This window comes from Bubalus kerabau, chromosome 7 (assembly GCF_029407905.1).
Source record: "Bubalus kerabau isolate K-KA32 ecotype Philippines breed swamp buffalo chromosome 7, PCC_UOA_SB_1v2, whole genome shotgun sequence".
NCBI lineage: Eukaryota > Metazoa > Chordata > Mammalia > Artiodactyla > Bovidae > Bubalus > Bubalus kerabau.
The window spans coordinates 88,959,177-88,976,977 of NC_073630.1; the positions used below are offsets into that span (position 1 = coordinate 88,959,177).

A 17,801-nucleotide genomic window follows, 5' to 3' on the forward strand; every position below is an offset into this window, starting at 1 on the left:
TGATGCTTTCAACTGTGGTGCTAGAGAAGACTCCTGAAAGTCCCTTGGATAGCAAGGAGATCAAACCAGTCAATCATAAGGCAGATCAACCCTGAATATTCACTAGAAGGACTGATGTTGAAGCTGAAGCTCCAGTATTTTGGTCATCTGATGAGAACAGACAACTCATTGGAAAAGTCTATGATACTGGGAAAGATTGAGGGCAGAAGGAGAAGAGGGCATCAGAGGATGAGACAGTTGGATGGCAACACTTAAAATGAACATGAACTTGGGCAAACTCTGGGAGATGGTGAGGAACAGAGAGCCCCGGTATGCTGCAGTTCATGGGGTTGCAAAGAGTAGACACGACTGGGTGACTGAACAACAATAACAGAGGGCTGCACATGCGGTGGTGAGATGGGAGGACGGCAATGCATAGAACACTACCGCTTCTAACTTCTGTCAAGGAACAGAAGACCCCACCAGGATTTGGTTGAAGGCTTTGAGTGGTTGACATAGAAGCAAGATTTCCTTGGGTTTGTGAAAGAGGAAGTTATTTACCCACACCAAAGTGGAATCATCATTGATAGAGATTCAACTGATAATGACAGAACATTATATTGTAGAAAATCATGGGAAAGTATGTAAAAAGTTTTGAGGAGGAGAACTATACAACATAAAAAAATAAACAAAGCCCTGCTGCCCTTTTGTTTTTAAAAAAAGGCAGGCCTTTACTAATACACAGGAATATAAGCAATAAGTACCTTTGAATATATCTCAGGAAAACAAATAATAGTGACAGAAGTTCCAAGACAGACACAGAAACAAAATACCAGATAAAAAGTCAATAAAAGAAATAGATATACTCTATTAAAACATAAACTGCATCATTAAGTACATATAAATATGAAATTAATGCTAAATGTTATTGGAAATTGTGGTCATGGACAAGATAAGTACATTGTAAGCTTTGATAACATTGCACTGATAATATAGCAAAGAAATAAGGTATGATGTTTACGAGACACTGATGGAACCTGTTGCCTATTTAATTTCATGACTGCAGTCATATCCACAGTGATTTTGGAGCCCCCAAAAATGAAGTCTGTCACTGTTTTCATTGTTTCCCCATCTATTTGCCATGGTCCTTCTAGTGAAAGCTATGATTCTTCCAGTAGTCAAGAATGGATGGAAGAGTTGGACCATAAAGAGAGGTGAGCACTGAAGAGCTAATGCTTTTGAACTGTGGAATTGGAAAAGACTTGTGAAAGTCACTGAGATTGCCAAGAGATCCAACCAGTCCATCCTAAAGGAGATCAGTCCTGGGTTTTCATTGGAAGGACTGATGTTGAAGCTGAAACTACAATACTTTGGACCACCTGATGCGAAGAGCTGACTCATTAGAAAGACCCTGATTCTGGGAAAGATTGAAGGCAGGAGGAGAAGGGACAACAGAGGATGAGATGGCTGGATGGCATCACCAACTCTATGGATGTGAGTCTAAGTGAACTCTGGGAGTTGGTGATGGACAGGGAGGCCTGGAGTGCTGAGGTTCATAGGGTTGCAAAGAATCGGATATGACGGAGCAACTGAACTGACCTGAACTGGTGGTGAAAGTGAAGTCCAATGCTGTAAAGAACAATATTGCATAGGAACCTGGAATGTTAGGCCTATGAATCAAGCTAAATTAGAAGAGATCAAACAGGAAATGACAAGCGTGAACACTGACATTTTAGGAATCAATTGACTAAAATGCACTGCAACAGGTGAATTTAATTTAGCTGACCATTACATCTACTACTGTGGGAAAGAAGTACTTAGAGAAATACAATAGCCCTCATAGTCAACAAAAGAGTCCAAAATGCAAAACTTACCTGTAATCTCAAAAATGACAGAAAGATCCTGTGGTTTCGAAGGCAAACCATTCAAAACCATAGTAATCCAAGTATATGCCCCAACCAATAATGCCAAAGAAGCTGAATTTGAAGACCTACAATACCTTCTAGAACTAACACCAAAAAAAGATATCCTTTTCATCATAATGGACTGGAATCCAAAAATAGGAAGGTAAGAGATACTTGGAGTAACAGGCAAGATTGTCCTTGGTGTACAAAACAAAGGACAAAGGCTAACAGGGTTTTGCCCAGACAATGCACACTGGTCATAGCAAACACCCTCTTCCAACAACACAATTGACAACTCTACACATGGATATCACCAGATGGTCAACACCAAAATCAGATTGATTCTATTCTTTGCAGCCAAAGATGGAGAAGCTATATACAGTCAGCAAAAAACAAGACCAGGAGGTGACTGTGGCTCAGATCATGAATTCCCTATTGCCAAATTCAGACTTAAATTGACGAAAGTGGGAAAAACCACTAGACCATTCAGGTATGACCTAAACCAAATACCTTATGATTATACAGAGGAAGTAAGAAATAGATTCAAGGGATTAGATCTGGTACACAGAGTGCCTGAATAACTATGGACAGAAATTCATAACACTGTACAGGAGGCCATGATCAAAACCATCCCCAGGATATAGAAATGCAAACAGGCAAAATGGTAGTCTGAGGAGACCTTACAAATAGCTGAGAAAAGAAGAGAAGTGAAAGGCAATAGAGAAAAGGAAAGATATATCCATCTGAATGCAGAGTTCCAAAGAATAGCAAAGAGAGATAAGATAGCTTTCCTAAGTGATCAATTCAAAGATAGAGGAAAACAGTAGAATGGGAAAGACTAGAGATCTCTTCAAGAAAATTAGAGATACTAAGGGAATATTACATGTAAATATGGGCAAAATAAAGACAGAAACTGTATGGACCTAACAGAAACAGAAGGTATTAAGAGGAGGTGGCAAGAATACACAGAAGAATTATACAAAAAGGATCTTAATGAACCAGATAACCACGATGGTGTGAGCACTCACCTAGAGCCAGAAATCCTGGAGTGCAAAGTCAAATGGGTCTTAGGAAGCATCACTATGAACAGAGCTAGTGGAGGTGATGAAATTCCAGCTGAGCTATTTCTAATCCCAAGGAGCCTGGCATGCTTATAGTCATTGGGGTCACAAAGAGTCAGACAAGATTGAGCGACTAAGCACAGCAGAAAAGATAATACTATTAAAGTTATGCATTTAATATGCCAGCAAACTTGGAAAACTCACTAGTGGTCACAGGACTAGAAAAGGTCAATTTTCATTCCAATACCAAAGAAATAAAATACAAAAGAATGTTCAAACTACTGCAGAATTGTACTCATCTCACATGCTACCAAAGTAATGCTCAAAGTTCTCCAAGCTTGGCTTCAACAGTTTATGAACCGAGAATCTCCAGATACTCAAAATGTATTTAGAAAGGCAGAGGAAACAGAGATCATTGCTAACATCTGCTGGATCATAGAAAGAGCAAGGGAAATCCAGAAAAACATCAATTTCTGCTTCATTGACTACGTTAAAGACTTTACTGTGTGGATCACAAGAAACTGTGGAAAATTCTTAAAGAGATGGAAATACCAGTTCTCCATACTTGCCTTCTGCAAAACCTATATGTGGGTCAAGAAGCAACAGTTAGAACCAGACATGGAACAACAGACTGGTTCCAAATTGGGAAAGGAATATGTCAAGCCTGTATATTGTAACCCTGCTTATTTAACTTGAATGCAGACTACATCATGAAAAATGCCAAGTTAGATGAAGTTCAAGGTGGAATCAAGAGTGCCAGGAGAAATATCAATAACCTCAGGTATGCAGATTACACCAGTCTTATGGCAGAAAGCAAAGAAGAATTAAAGAGCCTCTTGATGAAGATGGAGGAGAGTGAGATAGCTGGCTTCAAACTCAACATTCAACTAGTGAAAATCATGGCATCCAGTCGCATCCATTCAGTTCAGTCACTCAGTTGTGTCCAACTCTGCGACCCCGTGGACTGCAACAATCCAGGTTTCCCTGTCCATCATCATCTCCCAGAACTTGCTCAAACTCATATCCATCGTGTCTGTGAAGTCATCCAACCATCTCATCCTCTGTCTTCCCCTTCTCCTCTTGCAGGTGTTAATAATCAGCTGCCTGTTGCTCTGGCTAAGCCATAAGAAACACACCATGGGAAAAGAATAAAAGTAAAATATAGCAATACCATATAATCTAAACAAAAGTAGATCAAGTTATTAGTTGGGGTCTTCATGGCCTGCTAAACTAAGGAAAAACAGTATGGACCTTGAAATGCTGGTCAGTGAAAGTTCACAACCCTGCTTCTGCACACACCAAGATGTTTTCCCAAGGCATATTCAGGTCTATTATCTCCAGCTGGGGATACTCCTTGTATAAGAACATAACAAAGACAGCTCAAAGTAATCAGTAAAATGAGAGATGTTATCAGGGACACAGGAGGTTGATTTTATTGTGGCACAACAGATACTTTCTGCATGCCAAGACACTAAATAAAAGTGATGTGACTCTGAAGAACAGGGTTCTTGATTCAGAAGGTCTTGAGTTTTCCATTCCCATCTTTAAATCTTTAATTCTGTCTCTAGTTTCTTTTTCCCAAACTGTTTGCCAACCACTTTCGAGCCCTATCTTCTGGGCAACAGGGTCTTTTCTAATGAGTCAGTTCTTAGCAAAAGGTGGCCAAAGTATCAGAGCTTCAGCTTCAGCATCAGTCCTTTCAATGAAAATTCAGGACTGATTTCCTTTAGGATTGACTGGTTGGATCTCTTTGCAGTCTAAGTGACTTTCACAAGTCTTTTCCGATTCCACAGTTCAAAAGCATCAACTCTTCAGTGCTCAGCTCTCTTTATGGTCCAACTCTTCCATCCATGCTTGACTACTGGAAGAATCATAGCTTTCACTAGAAGGACCATGGCAAATAGATGGGGAAACAATGGAAACAGTGACAGACATTATTTTTTTTTTTTGGGGGGGGGCTACAAAATCACTGTAGATATGACTGCAGCCATGAAATTAAAAGACGATTGCTCCTTGGAAGAAAATCTATGACAGATTTAGGTAGCACATTAAAAATCAGAGACATCACTTTGCTGACAAATGTCCATCTAGTCAAAGCTATTTTTTTCCAGTAATCATACAGATGTGAGAGGTGGACCATAAAGAAGGCTGAGTGCTGAAAAAATGATGTTTTTCATCTGTGGTGTTGGAGAAAACTCTTGAGAGTCCCTTGAACTCCAAGGAAATCAAACCAGTCAATCCTTAAGGGAAATCAACCCAGAATATTCATTAGAAGTATTGATGTTGAAGTTGAAGCTCCAGAACTTTGGCAATTGATGGCGGAGCGAATTCATCTGAAAGACTCAGATTCTGAAAAAGACTGAAGGCCGGAGGAGAAGATGGCAACAGTGGATGAGATAGTTGGAGGGTGTCACTGATTCAATGAACATGAGACCAAAGGCCTGAAAATAGTTTAGGTTGGGAAAGCCTAGAGTGCTGCAGTCCATGAGATCGCAAAGAGTCAGACACGACTGAGCAACTTAACAACAACACGTTGTTGCAGGGTAGAAACCAATGCAACATTTTAAATTAGTTATATCCCAATTAAAAATAAGTTAAACAAGAGAGACACTGATAAGTGACTTAATAGTGAAAAGTCATTCAATATTTTAAAAATTTAAATGCTTAAAAAATAATTTTAAACTCGAATGTCAATGCATGTTTATAGACATACACAAAATTTCTGGTAAGAATTTATCTGATATATAGAAGCATTTACAACTCTGGCAAATATTTTAATTTTAATATAGTTTCTTTTTTCCAAAGAATATATTTGTTTTATTTATATGAAATATAGTTACATAATAAATGTACTCCTTCATTACTGAGAATTTATTTATTTGTCTGTGATCACAGTTGGACTGTGAGGAAGACTGAGCGCTGAAGAATTGATGCTTTTGAACTGTGGTGTTGGAGAAGTCTCTTGAGAGCCCCTTGGACTGCAAGGAGATCCAACCAGTCCATTCTGAAGGAGATCAGCCCTGGGATTTCTTTGGAAGGAATGATGCTAAAGCTGAAAGTCCAGTACTTTGGCCACCTCATGTGAAGAGTTGACTCATTGGAAAAGACACTGATGCTGGGAGGGATTGGGGGTGGGAGGAGAAGGGGACGACAGAGGATGAGATGGCTGGATGGCATCATTGATTCGATGGACGTGAGTCTGAGTGATCTCCAGGAGTTGGTGATGGAAAGGGAGGCCTGGCGTGCTGTGATTCATGGGTCGCAAAGAGTCGGACATGACTGAGCTACTGATCTGATCTGATCTGATCACAACTAACTACCATATTGTACAAAGTTCCTCAGAACTTATTTACTACTCAAAGTTTGTTCCCTATTATTAAAGCTTGTCTCTCCATTCTTCCAACTCCTAGACCCTGGAAAATACCAATCTACTCTCTACTTCTATGAGTTTCAATTATTAGGCTGCATGTATAAGTGATTCTAAATAATATTTATCATTCACTGACTTACTTCACCTAGGACAATACCATGTTTTCAAATATGAAAGTATTTCCTTTGTGTTCTTTGCTAAATAATATGCTTTCACTACATACACCACATTGTTTTTATCTTTTCATTCATTGAAAGACACTAAGGTTTAATTCACGCCTTGATTTTTGTGAATAATACAGCAGTTAGCACTGGGGTGAAGCTATCAAATTGTCAACATCCGTTGGATCATCGAAAAAGCAAGAGAGTTCCAGAAAACACCTACTTCTGCTTTATTGACTATGCCAAAGCCTTTGACTGTGTGGACCACAACAAACTCTAGAAAATTCTTAAAGAGATGGGAATACCAGAACACCTGACCTGCCTCCTGAGAAATCTGTATACAGGTCAGGAAGTAACAGTTAGAACTGGACATGGTACAACAGACTGTTTCCAAATTGGAAAAGGAGTATGTCAAGGCTGTATATTGTCACCCTTATTTAACTTATTTAATTTATAGGCAGAGTACATCATGAGAAACGCTGGGCTGGAGGAAGCACAAGCTGGAATCAAGATTGCTGGGAGAAACAGCAATAACCTGAGATATGCAGATGACACCACCCTTATGGCAGAAAGCAAAGAAGAACTAACGAGCCTCTTGATGAAATGAAAGAGGAGAGTGAAAAAATTGGCTTAAAACTCAACATTCAGAAAACTAAGATCATGACATCTGGTCCCATCTTTCATGGCAAATAGATTGGGAAACAGTGGAAACAGTGACAAACTATTTTGGGGGGGCTCCAAAATCACTGCAGGTAGTGACTGCAGCCACAAAATTAAAAGACACTTGCTCCTTGGAAGAAAAGTTATGACCAAACTAGGCAGCATACTAAAAAGCAGAGACATTACTTTGCTAACAAAGGTCCATCTAAGTCAAAGCTATGGTTTTTCCAGTAGTCATGTATGAATGTGAGAGCTTGACTATAAAGAAAGCTGAGTGCTGAAGAATTGATGTTTTTAAACTGTGGTCTTGGAGGAGACTAATGTGAATCCCTTGGACTGCAAGGAGATTCAACCAGTCCATCCTAAAGGAAATCAGTCCTGAATATTTGCTGAAAGGACGAATTTTGAAGCTGAAACTCCAATACTTTGGCCACCTGATATGAAGAGCTGATGCATTTGAAAAGACCCGAATGCTGGGAAAGATTGAAGGCAGGAGGAGAAGGGGATGACAGAGGATGAGACAGCTGGATGGCATCACCGACTCTATGGATATGAGTTTTAGTAAACACTGGGAGTTGGCAATGGACAGGAAGGCCTGGCATGCTGCAGTCCATGAGTTTGCAAATAGTCCCACATGATTGAGAGACTGAACTGAACTGAACTGAAGATATTCTTCCATATTCTGTTTTAATTTTTTTAGATATATACCCAGAAGTGAGATCACTGGATAGTGGAGTAGTTCTATTGCTGATCTTTTGAAAAGCTTCCATACTGTTTTCCATAGTGGCTACAGCAATTTACATTGTCACCTGGAGTGCAGTTCAATTTTTCTTTTTCTACATCCTCATCTCTTAGACCATGTCTTTTAATGATGGCCTTTCTGAAAGTTCCATGCTGGCTTGATACTCAACACTCAAAAAACTGAAACCATGTCATCTGGTCCCATCACTTCATGGGAAATAGAAGGGGAAAAATTGGAAGCAGTAATAGATTTTATTTTGTTGGGCTCCAAAATCACTGCAGATGGTGACTGCTGCCATGAAATTAAAAGATACTTGCAAGTAAAACTATGATAAACCTATACAGCACATTAAAAAGCAAGGATATCAGTTTGCTGACAATGGTCCATATAGTCAAAGATATGGTTCTCCAGTAGTCATGTTTGAATGTCATTTCATGATGCATGCTCAGTTGTGTCCCACTCTTTGGGACTCCATAGACTAAAGTAGACCAGGCTCCTCTGTACATGGGATTTTCCAAGCAATTCTAGAGTGAGTTGCCATTTCCTAAACCAGGGGAAGATTTTCCAAGCAAGAATGCTGAAATGGATTCCCATTTACACTCCATGGTGTGATCACTGACCTAGAGCCAGACATTCTGGAATGTGAAGTCAAGTGGGCCTTAGGAAGCATCACTATGAACAAAGCTAGTGGAGATGATGGAATTCCCATTGAGTTATTTCGAAATCTAAAAGATGATGCTGTTAAAGTGCTGCACTCAACATGCCAGCAAATTTGGAAAACTCAGCAGTGCCCACAGGACTTCAAAAGGCCTGTTTTCATTCCAATCCCAAAGAAAGGCAGTGCCAAAGAATGTTCAAACTACTGTACAATTGCACTTATTTCACACACTAGCAAAGTAATGCTCAAAGTTCTCCAAGCTTGACTTCAACAGTACATGAACTGAGAATTTCCAGATGTTCAAGCTGGATTAAAATAAAAAGGCAGAAGAATGAGAGATGAAATTGCCAGCATCCATTGGATGCTAGAAAAAAAAGAGGATTTCAGAGAAAAATCTACTTCTACTTCATTGACTACACTAAAGCCTTTGACAATGTGGATCATAACAAACTATGGAAAATTCTTCAAGAGATGGGAGTACCAGACTGCCTACCTGCCTCCTGAAAAACCTGTATACAGGTCAAAAAGCAGCAATGAGAACTGGACATGGAACAATGGAAAGGTTCCAAATTGGGAAAAGAGTACTTCAAAGATGCATGCAATTTAACTTGCATGCATAGTACATCATGCAAAATGCTGGGCTGGATGAAGTACAAGCTGGAATCAAGATTTCCAGGAGAAATATCAATAACCTCAGATATGCAGATGACACCACCCAAATGGCAGAAAGCAAAGAGGAAATAGTCTATTGATGAAGGTGAAAGAGGAGAGAGAAAAAGCTGGCTTAAAGCTCAACATTCAAAAAATGAAGATTATGCCAGCAAGTCCCATCACTTCATGGCAAATGGGGGAAAAGTGACAGACTTTATTTTCTTGAGCTGCAAAATCACTGTGGGTGATGACTGCAGCCATGAAATTAAAGGAGTCTTGCTCCTTGGAAGAAAATCTATGACAAACCTCAGTCAGTCAGTTCAGTTGCTCAGTCATGTCCAACTCTTTGTGACCCCATGAACCTCAGCACGCCTCCCTGTCCATCACCAACTCTGGGAGTTCACCCAAATCCATGTCCATCGAGTCACTGATGCCATCCAACCATCTCATCCTCTGTGGTCCCCTTCTCTTCCTGCCCTCAATCTTTCCCAGCAACAGGGTTTTTTCAAATGAGTCAGCTCTTCGCATGACGTGGCCAAAGTATTGGAGTTTCAGCTTTATCATCAGTCCTTTCAACGAACACCCAGGACTGATCTCCTTTAGGATAGACTGCTTGGATCTCCTTGCTGTCCAAGGACTCTCAAGAGTCTTCTCCAACACCACAGTTCAAAGGCATCAATTCTTCAGCACTCAGCTTTCTTTATAGTCCAACTCTCATGGCCATATATGACCACTGGAAAAACCATAGCCTTGACTAGATGGACCTTTGTTGACAAGTAATGTCTCTGCTTTTGAATATGCTGTCTAGGTTGATCATAACTCTCCTTCCAATGAGTAAGCGTCTCTTAATTTCATGGCTGCAATCACCATCTGCAGTGACTTTGGAGCCCAGAAAAATAAAGTCAGCCACGGCTTTCACTGTTTCCCCATCTATTTTCCATGAAGTGATGGGACCAGATACCATGATCTTCATTTTCTGAATGTTGAGCTTTAAGCCAACTTTTTCATGCTCCTCTTTCACTTTCAGCAAGAGGCTGTTTAGTTCCTCTTCACTTTCTGCCATAAGGATGGTGTCATCTGCATATCTGATGTTACTGATATTTCTCCCGGCAATCTTGATTGCAGCTTGTGCTTCCTGCAGCCCAGTGTTTCTCATGATGTACACTTCATATAAGTTAAATAAGCAGGGTGTCAATATACAGCCTTGATGTACTCTTTTTCCTATTTGCAACCGGTCTGTTGTTCCATGTCCAGTTTTAACTGTTGCTTCCTGACCTGCATACAGTTTTCTCAAGAGGCAGGTCAGGTGGTCTGGTATTCTCATCTCTTTCAGAATTTTCCAAAGTTTATTTTGGTCCACACAGTACCTAGAGAGCATATTAAAAAGCATAGAAATTACTCTGCTGACAAAGATCTATATAGTAAAACTCATTTTTTCTAGCAGTCAGGTATGGATATGAGATTTGGACCATGAAGTAAGCTGAGCATCAGAAAATTGATGCTTTTGAGCTGTGGTGTTGGATAAGGCTTTTGGGAATGCCTTGGACTGCAAAGATATCAAACCAGTCTATCCTAAAGGAAATCAACCCTGAATATTCACTGGAAGTATTGATGCTGAAGCTGAAGCTCCAATATTTTGGCCACCTGATGTGAAGTGCTGACTCATTAGAAAATACCCTGACTATGGGAAAGATTGAAGGTAGGAGGAGAAGGGGATGAAGAGGACTAGATGCCTAGATGGCATCACTGTCTCGATGGACATGAATTTGAGTGAGCTTGGGAGATGGTGATGGGCAGGAAAGCCTGGCATGCTGCAGTCCATGGGGTCACAAAGAGTCAGACACAAGTGAGTGACTGAACAATTCCAGGGGATCTCCTCACTCAGGAATCGAACCTGCATCTCCTGTAGCAACTGCATCTGCATGTGGTTTCTTTATCACTGAACCATAAAGAAGGCTGAGCACCAAAGATTTGATGCTTTCTGATTGTGGTGCTGGAGAAGACTCTTGAGAGTTCCTTGGAGAGCAAGGAGATCAAATCAATTAATCCTGAAGGAAATCAACTCTGAATATTCATGAAAGGACTGATGCTGAAGCTGAAATTCCAGTACTTTGGCCACCTCACGTGAAGAACTGACTCACTGCAAAAAAAACCTGATGCTGGAGCAGATTGAAGGGAAAAGGAGAAGGGGGCGGCAGAGGATGAGATGGTTAGATAGCATCGCCACTTCAATGGGCATGTATTTGAGCAAACTCTAGGACATAGTGGAGAATGGAGGAGCTTGTCATGCTGTAGTCAGTGGGGTCATAGTGTCAGACAAAACTTAGTGACTGAACAACACCAACAATTCTCATAGGTGTGAGGTGGGATCTTGATTTGCATTTCATGATGCTTAGAAGTGTCAAGCCCCTTTTCAAGTACCTGTTGACCATGTATATGTCTTCTTTGGGCAAATATGTATTCAGTAACTACATTCATTTAAAACTTTTTTTGCTATTGAGTAATATGGGTTACTTATATCTTTTGTATATTAGTCTCTTATCAGATGTGTGATTTTCAAAATGTGCTCCAATTTTGTACATTGCCTTTCATTTTGTAAATCATTTATTTTGCTGTGTAGAAGCTTTTGAGCTTGATATAGCCCCACCTTTTGGTTTGCATTGGTTCCTTGTATTGTTGGTGTTATATCCCAAAATTTGGTGCCAACACCCTTATGGCAAAACCAATACAATATTGTAAAGTAATTAACCTCCAATTAAAATAAATAAATTTATATTTAAAAAAAAAAGAAACTTTCCCTCCTGTTTTATAATAGGAGTTTTATAAACCATAAAAGGTCTTCTTATGTTTAAGTCTTTAGTCCATTTCTAGTCAAATTGTGTAAGTAATGCAATGTGGTGGTTTAGTCACTAAGTCGTGTCTGTCTCTTGTGACACCATGGACTGTAGCCAGCCAGGCTCCTCTGTCGATGGGATTCTCCAGGTAAGAATACTGGAGTGGGTTGCCATTTCCTTCTCAAGGGGCTCTTGCTGACCCCATAATTGAACCTGGGTCTCTTGCATTGAAAACAGATCTTTACCAACTGTGCTCTGAGGAAAGCAATGTAATATATGGGTCCAAATTTTATTCTCCTGCATATAATTATCTAGATTCCCTAATACTACTTATTGAAAAGATAACACTTTTCCTATTGAGTATTCTTCACTTTTGTCAAATATTATTCAACTTAGAACGGTTTGTATCAGGGCTCTCAATCCTGTCCATTGGTCTGTATGTCTATTTTTATGACAATATAATCTTTTTAAAATTGCTATAAGTTTGTAGTACAGCTTTAAATAAGAAGTGGGATGCCTCCAATGTCATTATTTCTTGGGACCGGTTTGGCTGATTGAGATCTCTTGTGGCTTCACACAAATTTAGAATTTGTTTTTCTCTTTCTATGCTCCAGAAGGCCTTAAAAATTTGTGATTCAATCCATTCTTCTTTTTCTGCCAAGGAACTCTTTCTAGCTGAAAGTTCTCTCTTAGTGATGAGTAATGCTGGTTTGGGGATGATGCTGGTAAAATAAAACTGTCATCATTCTGTTCTTGTGTGATTTAGCTCAGATTTTTTGTTCTACTGTGTTGCTAAAATTTCTTACGTGGCCTTTAGAGCATCCCAGAGATGATTTTGCTCATGGATAGTGTCCAATTGTTACTCTCTGTCAGGGAACAGGGAGGCTGGGGTCTTCTTTCTATTTATAAATTAACACAACGAAAGAGCAGAAGTAAGTTTCTAAACTGGTATTGGTTATAACTACCCAGATGGTGACTGCAGCCATGAAGTTAAAAGATGCTTGCTGCTTGAAAGAAAAGCTATGACTACCTAGACAACATATTAAAAAGCAGAGACATAACTTTACCAACAAAGATCTATCTAGTCAATGCTGTGGTTTTTCCAGTAGTCATGTATGGATATGAGAGTTGAACTATAAAGAAAGCTGAGCATCAAAGAATTGATGCTTTTGAACTGTTGTGTTGGAGAAGAGGCTTGAGAGTCGCTTGGACTGCAAGGAGATCCAACCAGTCCATCCTAAAGGAAATCAGTCCTGAATGTTCATGGGAAGGACTGATGCTGAAATTGAAACTCCAATACTTTGGTCACCTGATGTGAAGAACTGACGCATTGGAAAAGACCCTGATGCTGGGAAAAATTGAAAGCAGGAGGAGAAGGGGACAACAGAGGATGGCATCACCGACTCAATGGACATGAGTTTGAGCATGCTCCGAGAGTTGATGTTGGACAGGGAAGCCTGGCGTGCTGCAGTCCATGGGGTCACAAAGAGTTGGACACGACTGAGCAACTGAACTGAACTGAACTGACATGAGGGAAGCTGAGTGGTTTTTCATTTTTATTTTTATGATTTTGTTGTAGTCCCTAAATTCTTTATAGTGGTAATATCTTTAATTTTTAAGAAATAAAAAGTATTATTGTTAATTTAACAATTCATCTCTTTAACAATATATTATTTTCTTTAAATAAATGTAGTATTTCTTTGAGGTTATAATCTATCACCCAGTAGTGGTAGGTGACAAAATACTTTCACAAAATTTAGGAAGTATAAAATAATCTTTGATTATTGATTTAATTATTCAGTTCAGTTCAGTTCAGTTCAGTCACTCAGTCATGCCCAACCCTTTGCGACCCCATGAATCACAGCACGCCAGGCCTCCCTGTCCATCACCAACTCCTGGAGTTCACTCAGACTCATGTCCATCGAGTCAGTGATACCATCCAGCCATCTCATCCTCTGTCGTCCCCTTCTCCTCCTGCCCCCAATCCCTCCCAGCATCAGAGTCTTTTCTGATGAGTCAACTCTGTGCATGAGGTGGCCAAAATACTGGAGTTTCAGCTTTAGCATCATTCCTTCCAAAGAAATCCCAGGGCTGATCTCCTTCAGAATGGGCTGGTTGGATCTCCTTGCAGTCTAAGGGACTCTCAAGAGTCTTCTCCAACACCACAGTTCAAAAGCATCAATTCTTCGGTGCTCATCCTTCTTCACAGTCCAACTCTCACATCCACACATGACCACAGGAAAAACCATAGCCTCGACTAGATGGACCTTTGTTGGCAAAGTAATGTCTCTGCTTTTGAATATGCTGTCTAGGTTGGTCATAACTTTTCTTCCAAGGAGTAAGCATCTTTGGGGCTTCCCTGGTGGGTCAGAGGTTAAAGCGTCTGCCTCCAATGCGGGAGACCTGGGTTCAATCCCTGGGTCGGGAAGTTCCCCTGGAGAAGGAAATGGAAACCCACTCCAGTATTCTTGCCTGGAGAATCCCATGGATGGAGAAGCCTGGTAGGCTACAGTCCACGGGGTCACAAAGAGTCGGACACGACTGAGTGACTTCACCTTCACCTTTAAGCGTCTTTTAATTTCATGGCTGCAGTCACCATCTGCAGTTATTTTGGAGCCCAAAATAATAAAATCTGACACTGTTTCCACTGTTTCCCCATCTATTTCCCATGAAGTGATGGGACCAGATGCCATGATCTTCATTTTCTGAATATTGAGCTTTAAGCCAACTTTTCACTCTCCTCTTTCACTTTCATCAAGAGGCTTTTTAGTTCCTCTTCCCTTTCTGCCATAAGGGTGGTGTCATCTGCATATTATTTGATAATCTTTGATTATAAAATAATATTTGATATTAGGCACACTCTAAATTATGGAAAATTGGTCAATTTCCAATTATATAAAGCTGATTATTCCTTCAAAAACAAAATGCTTCTTAGTTAAGAATATATTCTCTACTCACGAAGTATTGTTAATAACAGCTTTCAAAGCATTAAGCAGATCTGCACTTGTCATTCTTTGCAAGTCTACTTTGATAGCTGCCCCTTTGGCTTTCATACGAGCAAGATTATCATGCTGATCACCAAACATAGGAATTCCAACCATAGGGACCCCGTGGTAAATAGCTTCATAGATCCCATTGGTTCCACAGTGAGTTATAAAAGCTCTGGTTTTGGGATGACCTAAAAATTAAAGGAAAAAAAATATCATTTTAAGTTGCAAGAGTGTCAGAAACAGAAAATCATGACACCTGCATAAACCAAATTCTATTAGGTAACATTTTCTATATAATTCTGTGTCATGAGAACACATATAAATTCTTTTAGGCTCTGAAGAAAGCAGCAATTAATTACTCCATGCTAAGTGTAATTAGTGATTCCAGCAATTAAGTCATTCCATAGACAACTAAGAAATTTCCTGCAAAATATATGGTAGAGAGTACTTGCCCATTTGACAAGTTGTTGCAAGAAGAATACATCAATAAAAAAGAATAGAGGGACTGAAGAAAATAATCTATTTGTAGATGGGAAAGAGGAGGTGACGTGTAGGGTTTCAATATGAAAATGTTGTCATAACAAGCTAGAAAGATAGGCTACATTAGTTCATGGTATACTCTGTTTAAGAAAACAGGATTGCATTTGACTTTACACTAATAGCAGCCATTTATATTATATATGAAATATAGGAGAAATGGTTTGACAGATTTTTTTTTTCATAGAGAAGAGAGGTGTGAGAAAATGGTGAAGAGAATCAGGAGTGTGTTGCAATACTGTATACAAAAGTTAATGAAAGCCTCATCTAAAGGTAATTTCTCTGATTTGATCCTGAAGAGGGAGAGATTATGTCATAAATGGGAGAGTCACCAAGATCTAGTCAGGTTCCTCTGAACTCTTCTCAACTAGAATTTGATTCTGTGGCTCCACTATCTCCGCATTGCCCAATTTTAGCAAGCATTCTACTAGGTCAGTTGAGCTCTGCACTTTTCCATCCAATGAACTTCCACTATGTTCTTTTGTGATAAATTCCCCATTTTTCTTTCTGCGTACAAATTGTTTCCAGTCTCTCTGTTTTATTGTAAAAGTCCATTGCACTAATAACTATACTTATGGTGATGGTCTTGAATAAATGTGCCTTACAGTCTTTAACAAGTGTCATGAACAATCCTTTCTTTCAAAACTCCTGAAGCAACGTGAAGAACACATTAAAGTTGTTTTTTTTTCCTTATTTTAAATACAAATTTGTTGATATCTGTTATTGAATAATCATTCAGATTATACCTCATTCAGCTCTGTTTATTTTTCTTCTCTTTGGTCTTACCAAGAAGATCATTCTGTGGAATCCATTTATATAGCCGGGTATTGGCTCCTAGTGTTTCTGGTTTCTTTCCTGTGTATCTCCACAGAACCTATTAAGATAAATGTCTTTATTAGAAGATTTTAGAATCACATCCTGTCAGAAGAAGTTAACCTACCCTGATGACTCAGATCGTAAAGAATCTTCCCACAGTACTGGAGACAGGGGTTTGATCCCTGGATCGGGAAGATCCCCTGAAGAAGGAAATGGCAACCCACTCCAGTATCCTTGCCTGGAATATCCCATGGATGGAGGAACCTGGCAGGCTATAGTCCATGGGGTTGCAAAGAGTCAGACACGACTAAGAGACTTCACTTCAATCAAATTTGATGCCTCCAGGTAATGCACAAGTAAACTGAGTCCATACGTGATTAGGTAATGAATGTTTTTAAACCATAAACACTACAGCTGTGTTTTCAAAGGCTTGCAATGATCGTAGTCAATAGCCTTTCATCTTCAGGTTAATTCTAACTTAACCCAATGAAGAAAAATGTTGAAGATATAGATGAAGAAAAATGACAATCTGTATCTGAAAGAACTACATATGGTGTTACTAAGCCACTCTGGTAAAGAGGATTTTTGAGACAAAGATTTCAGAGGCAAAGGGGAGGGATGTTATTTACCTCTTCTGAACTATTTTTTACATACTTACTAGTAATGTAGACTCACACAGTAAAATATTCATAATCATATTTATCATTTTAAAGTATTCTAAGTCTAGAGTTTGGTAGCATTAAAAACATCCACATTATGTAACCGTCATGGCATCCAGTCACACAGTCATGTCCGACTCTTTGCGACCCCATGGAAAGCAGCCTGCCAGGCTCCTCTGTCCATGGGGATTCTCCAGGTAAGATTACTGGAGTGGGTTACCATGCTGTCCCCCAGGGAATCTTCCTGACCCATTGGAGTTGGTGATGGACAGTGAGGTCTGGCGTGCTGCAGCTCATGGGATCACAAAGAGTTGGACATGACTGAGCGCCTGACTTGGGAAAAAAGATTTCACTGAGGTAAAACCCAGAATGGTATCAATAAAAAATGATAGTTTGCTGGAATATTGTATACTCCTAAATATTTTACTGTATTGTTAGTGTTTTAAATGTTGAAGAATCACTATTTAGGATTTCATTTAGGATTATTTTTAGGATACATTATTTAGCATTATTAGAAGAATCATTATTTAGGATTATTTTTAACCTAAGCTCTTATTTCCAGGTTCAATTATGACAATGCTCAAAATCAGTAATTACTAGAAAATATAGTCCCAAGACATTCTGAGAATCAAGCCTATTATTTTGAATATCTTTTCCTTTATTCTCTGTTATATTATTTGTTACTTATTTATATGCTTCAGATTTAAAGAAATATAAGAATAACAAAAATCACTGCAGATGGTGACTGCAGCCATGAAATTAAAAGACACTTACTCCTT

General features: G+C 39.3%; 1 protein-coding gene across 1 annotated transcript in view; it reads right to left on the bottom strand.

Moving 5' to 3' along the window:
- LOC129657944 (UDP-glucuronosyltransferase 2C1-like) overlaps nucleotides 1–17,801 on the bottom strand; it is a 30,234-nt gene that overhangs the window by 997 nt on the left and 11,436 nt on the right. The window contains exons 4-5 of the mRNA XM_055588728.1: nucleotides 16,334–16,421; nucleotides 14,979–15,198 (exon numbers count right to left, since the gene is read on the bottom strand). Coding sequence (XP_055444703.1) covers nucleotides 14,979–15,198; nucleotides 16,334–16,421 — 308 coding nt within the window. The remainder of the gene's footprint in view (nucleotides 1–14,978; nucleotides 15,199–16,333; nucleotides 16,422–17,801) is intronic.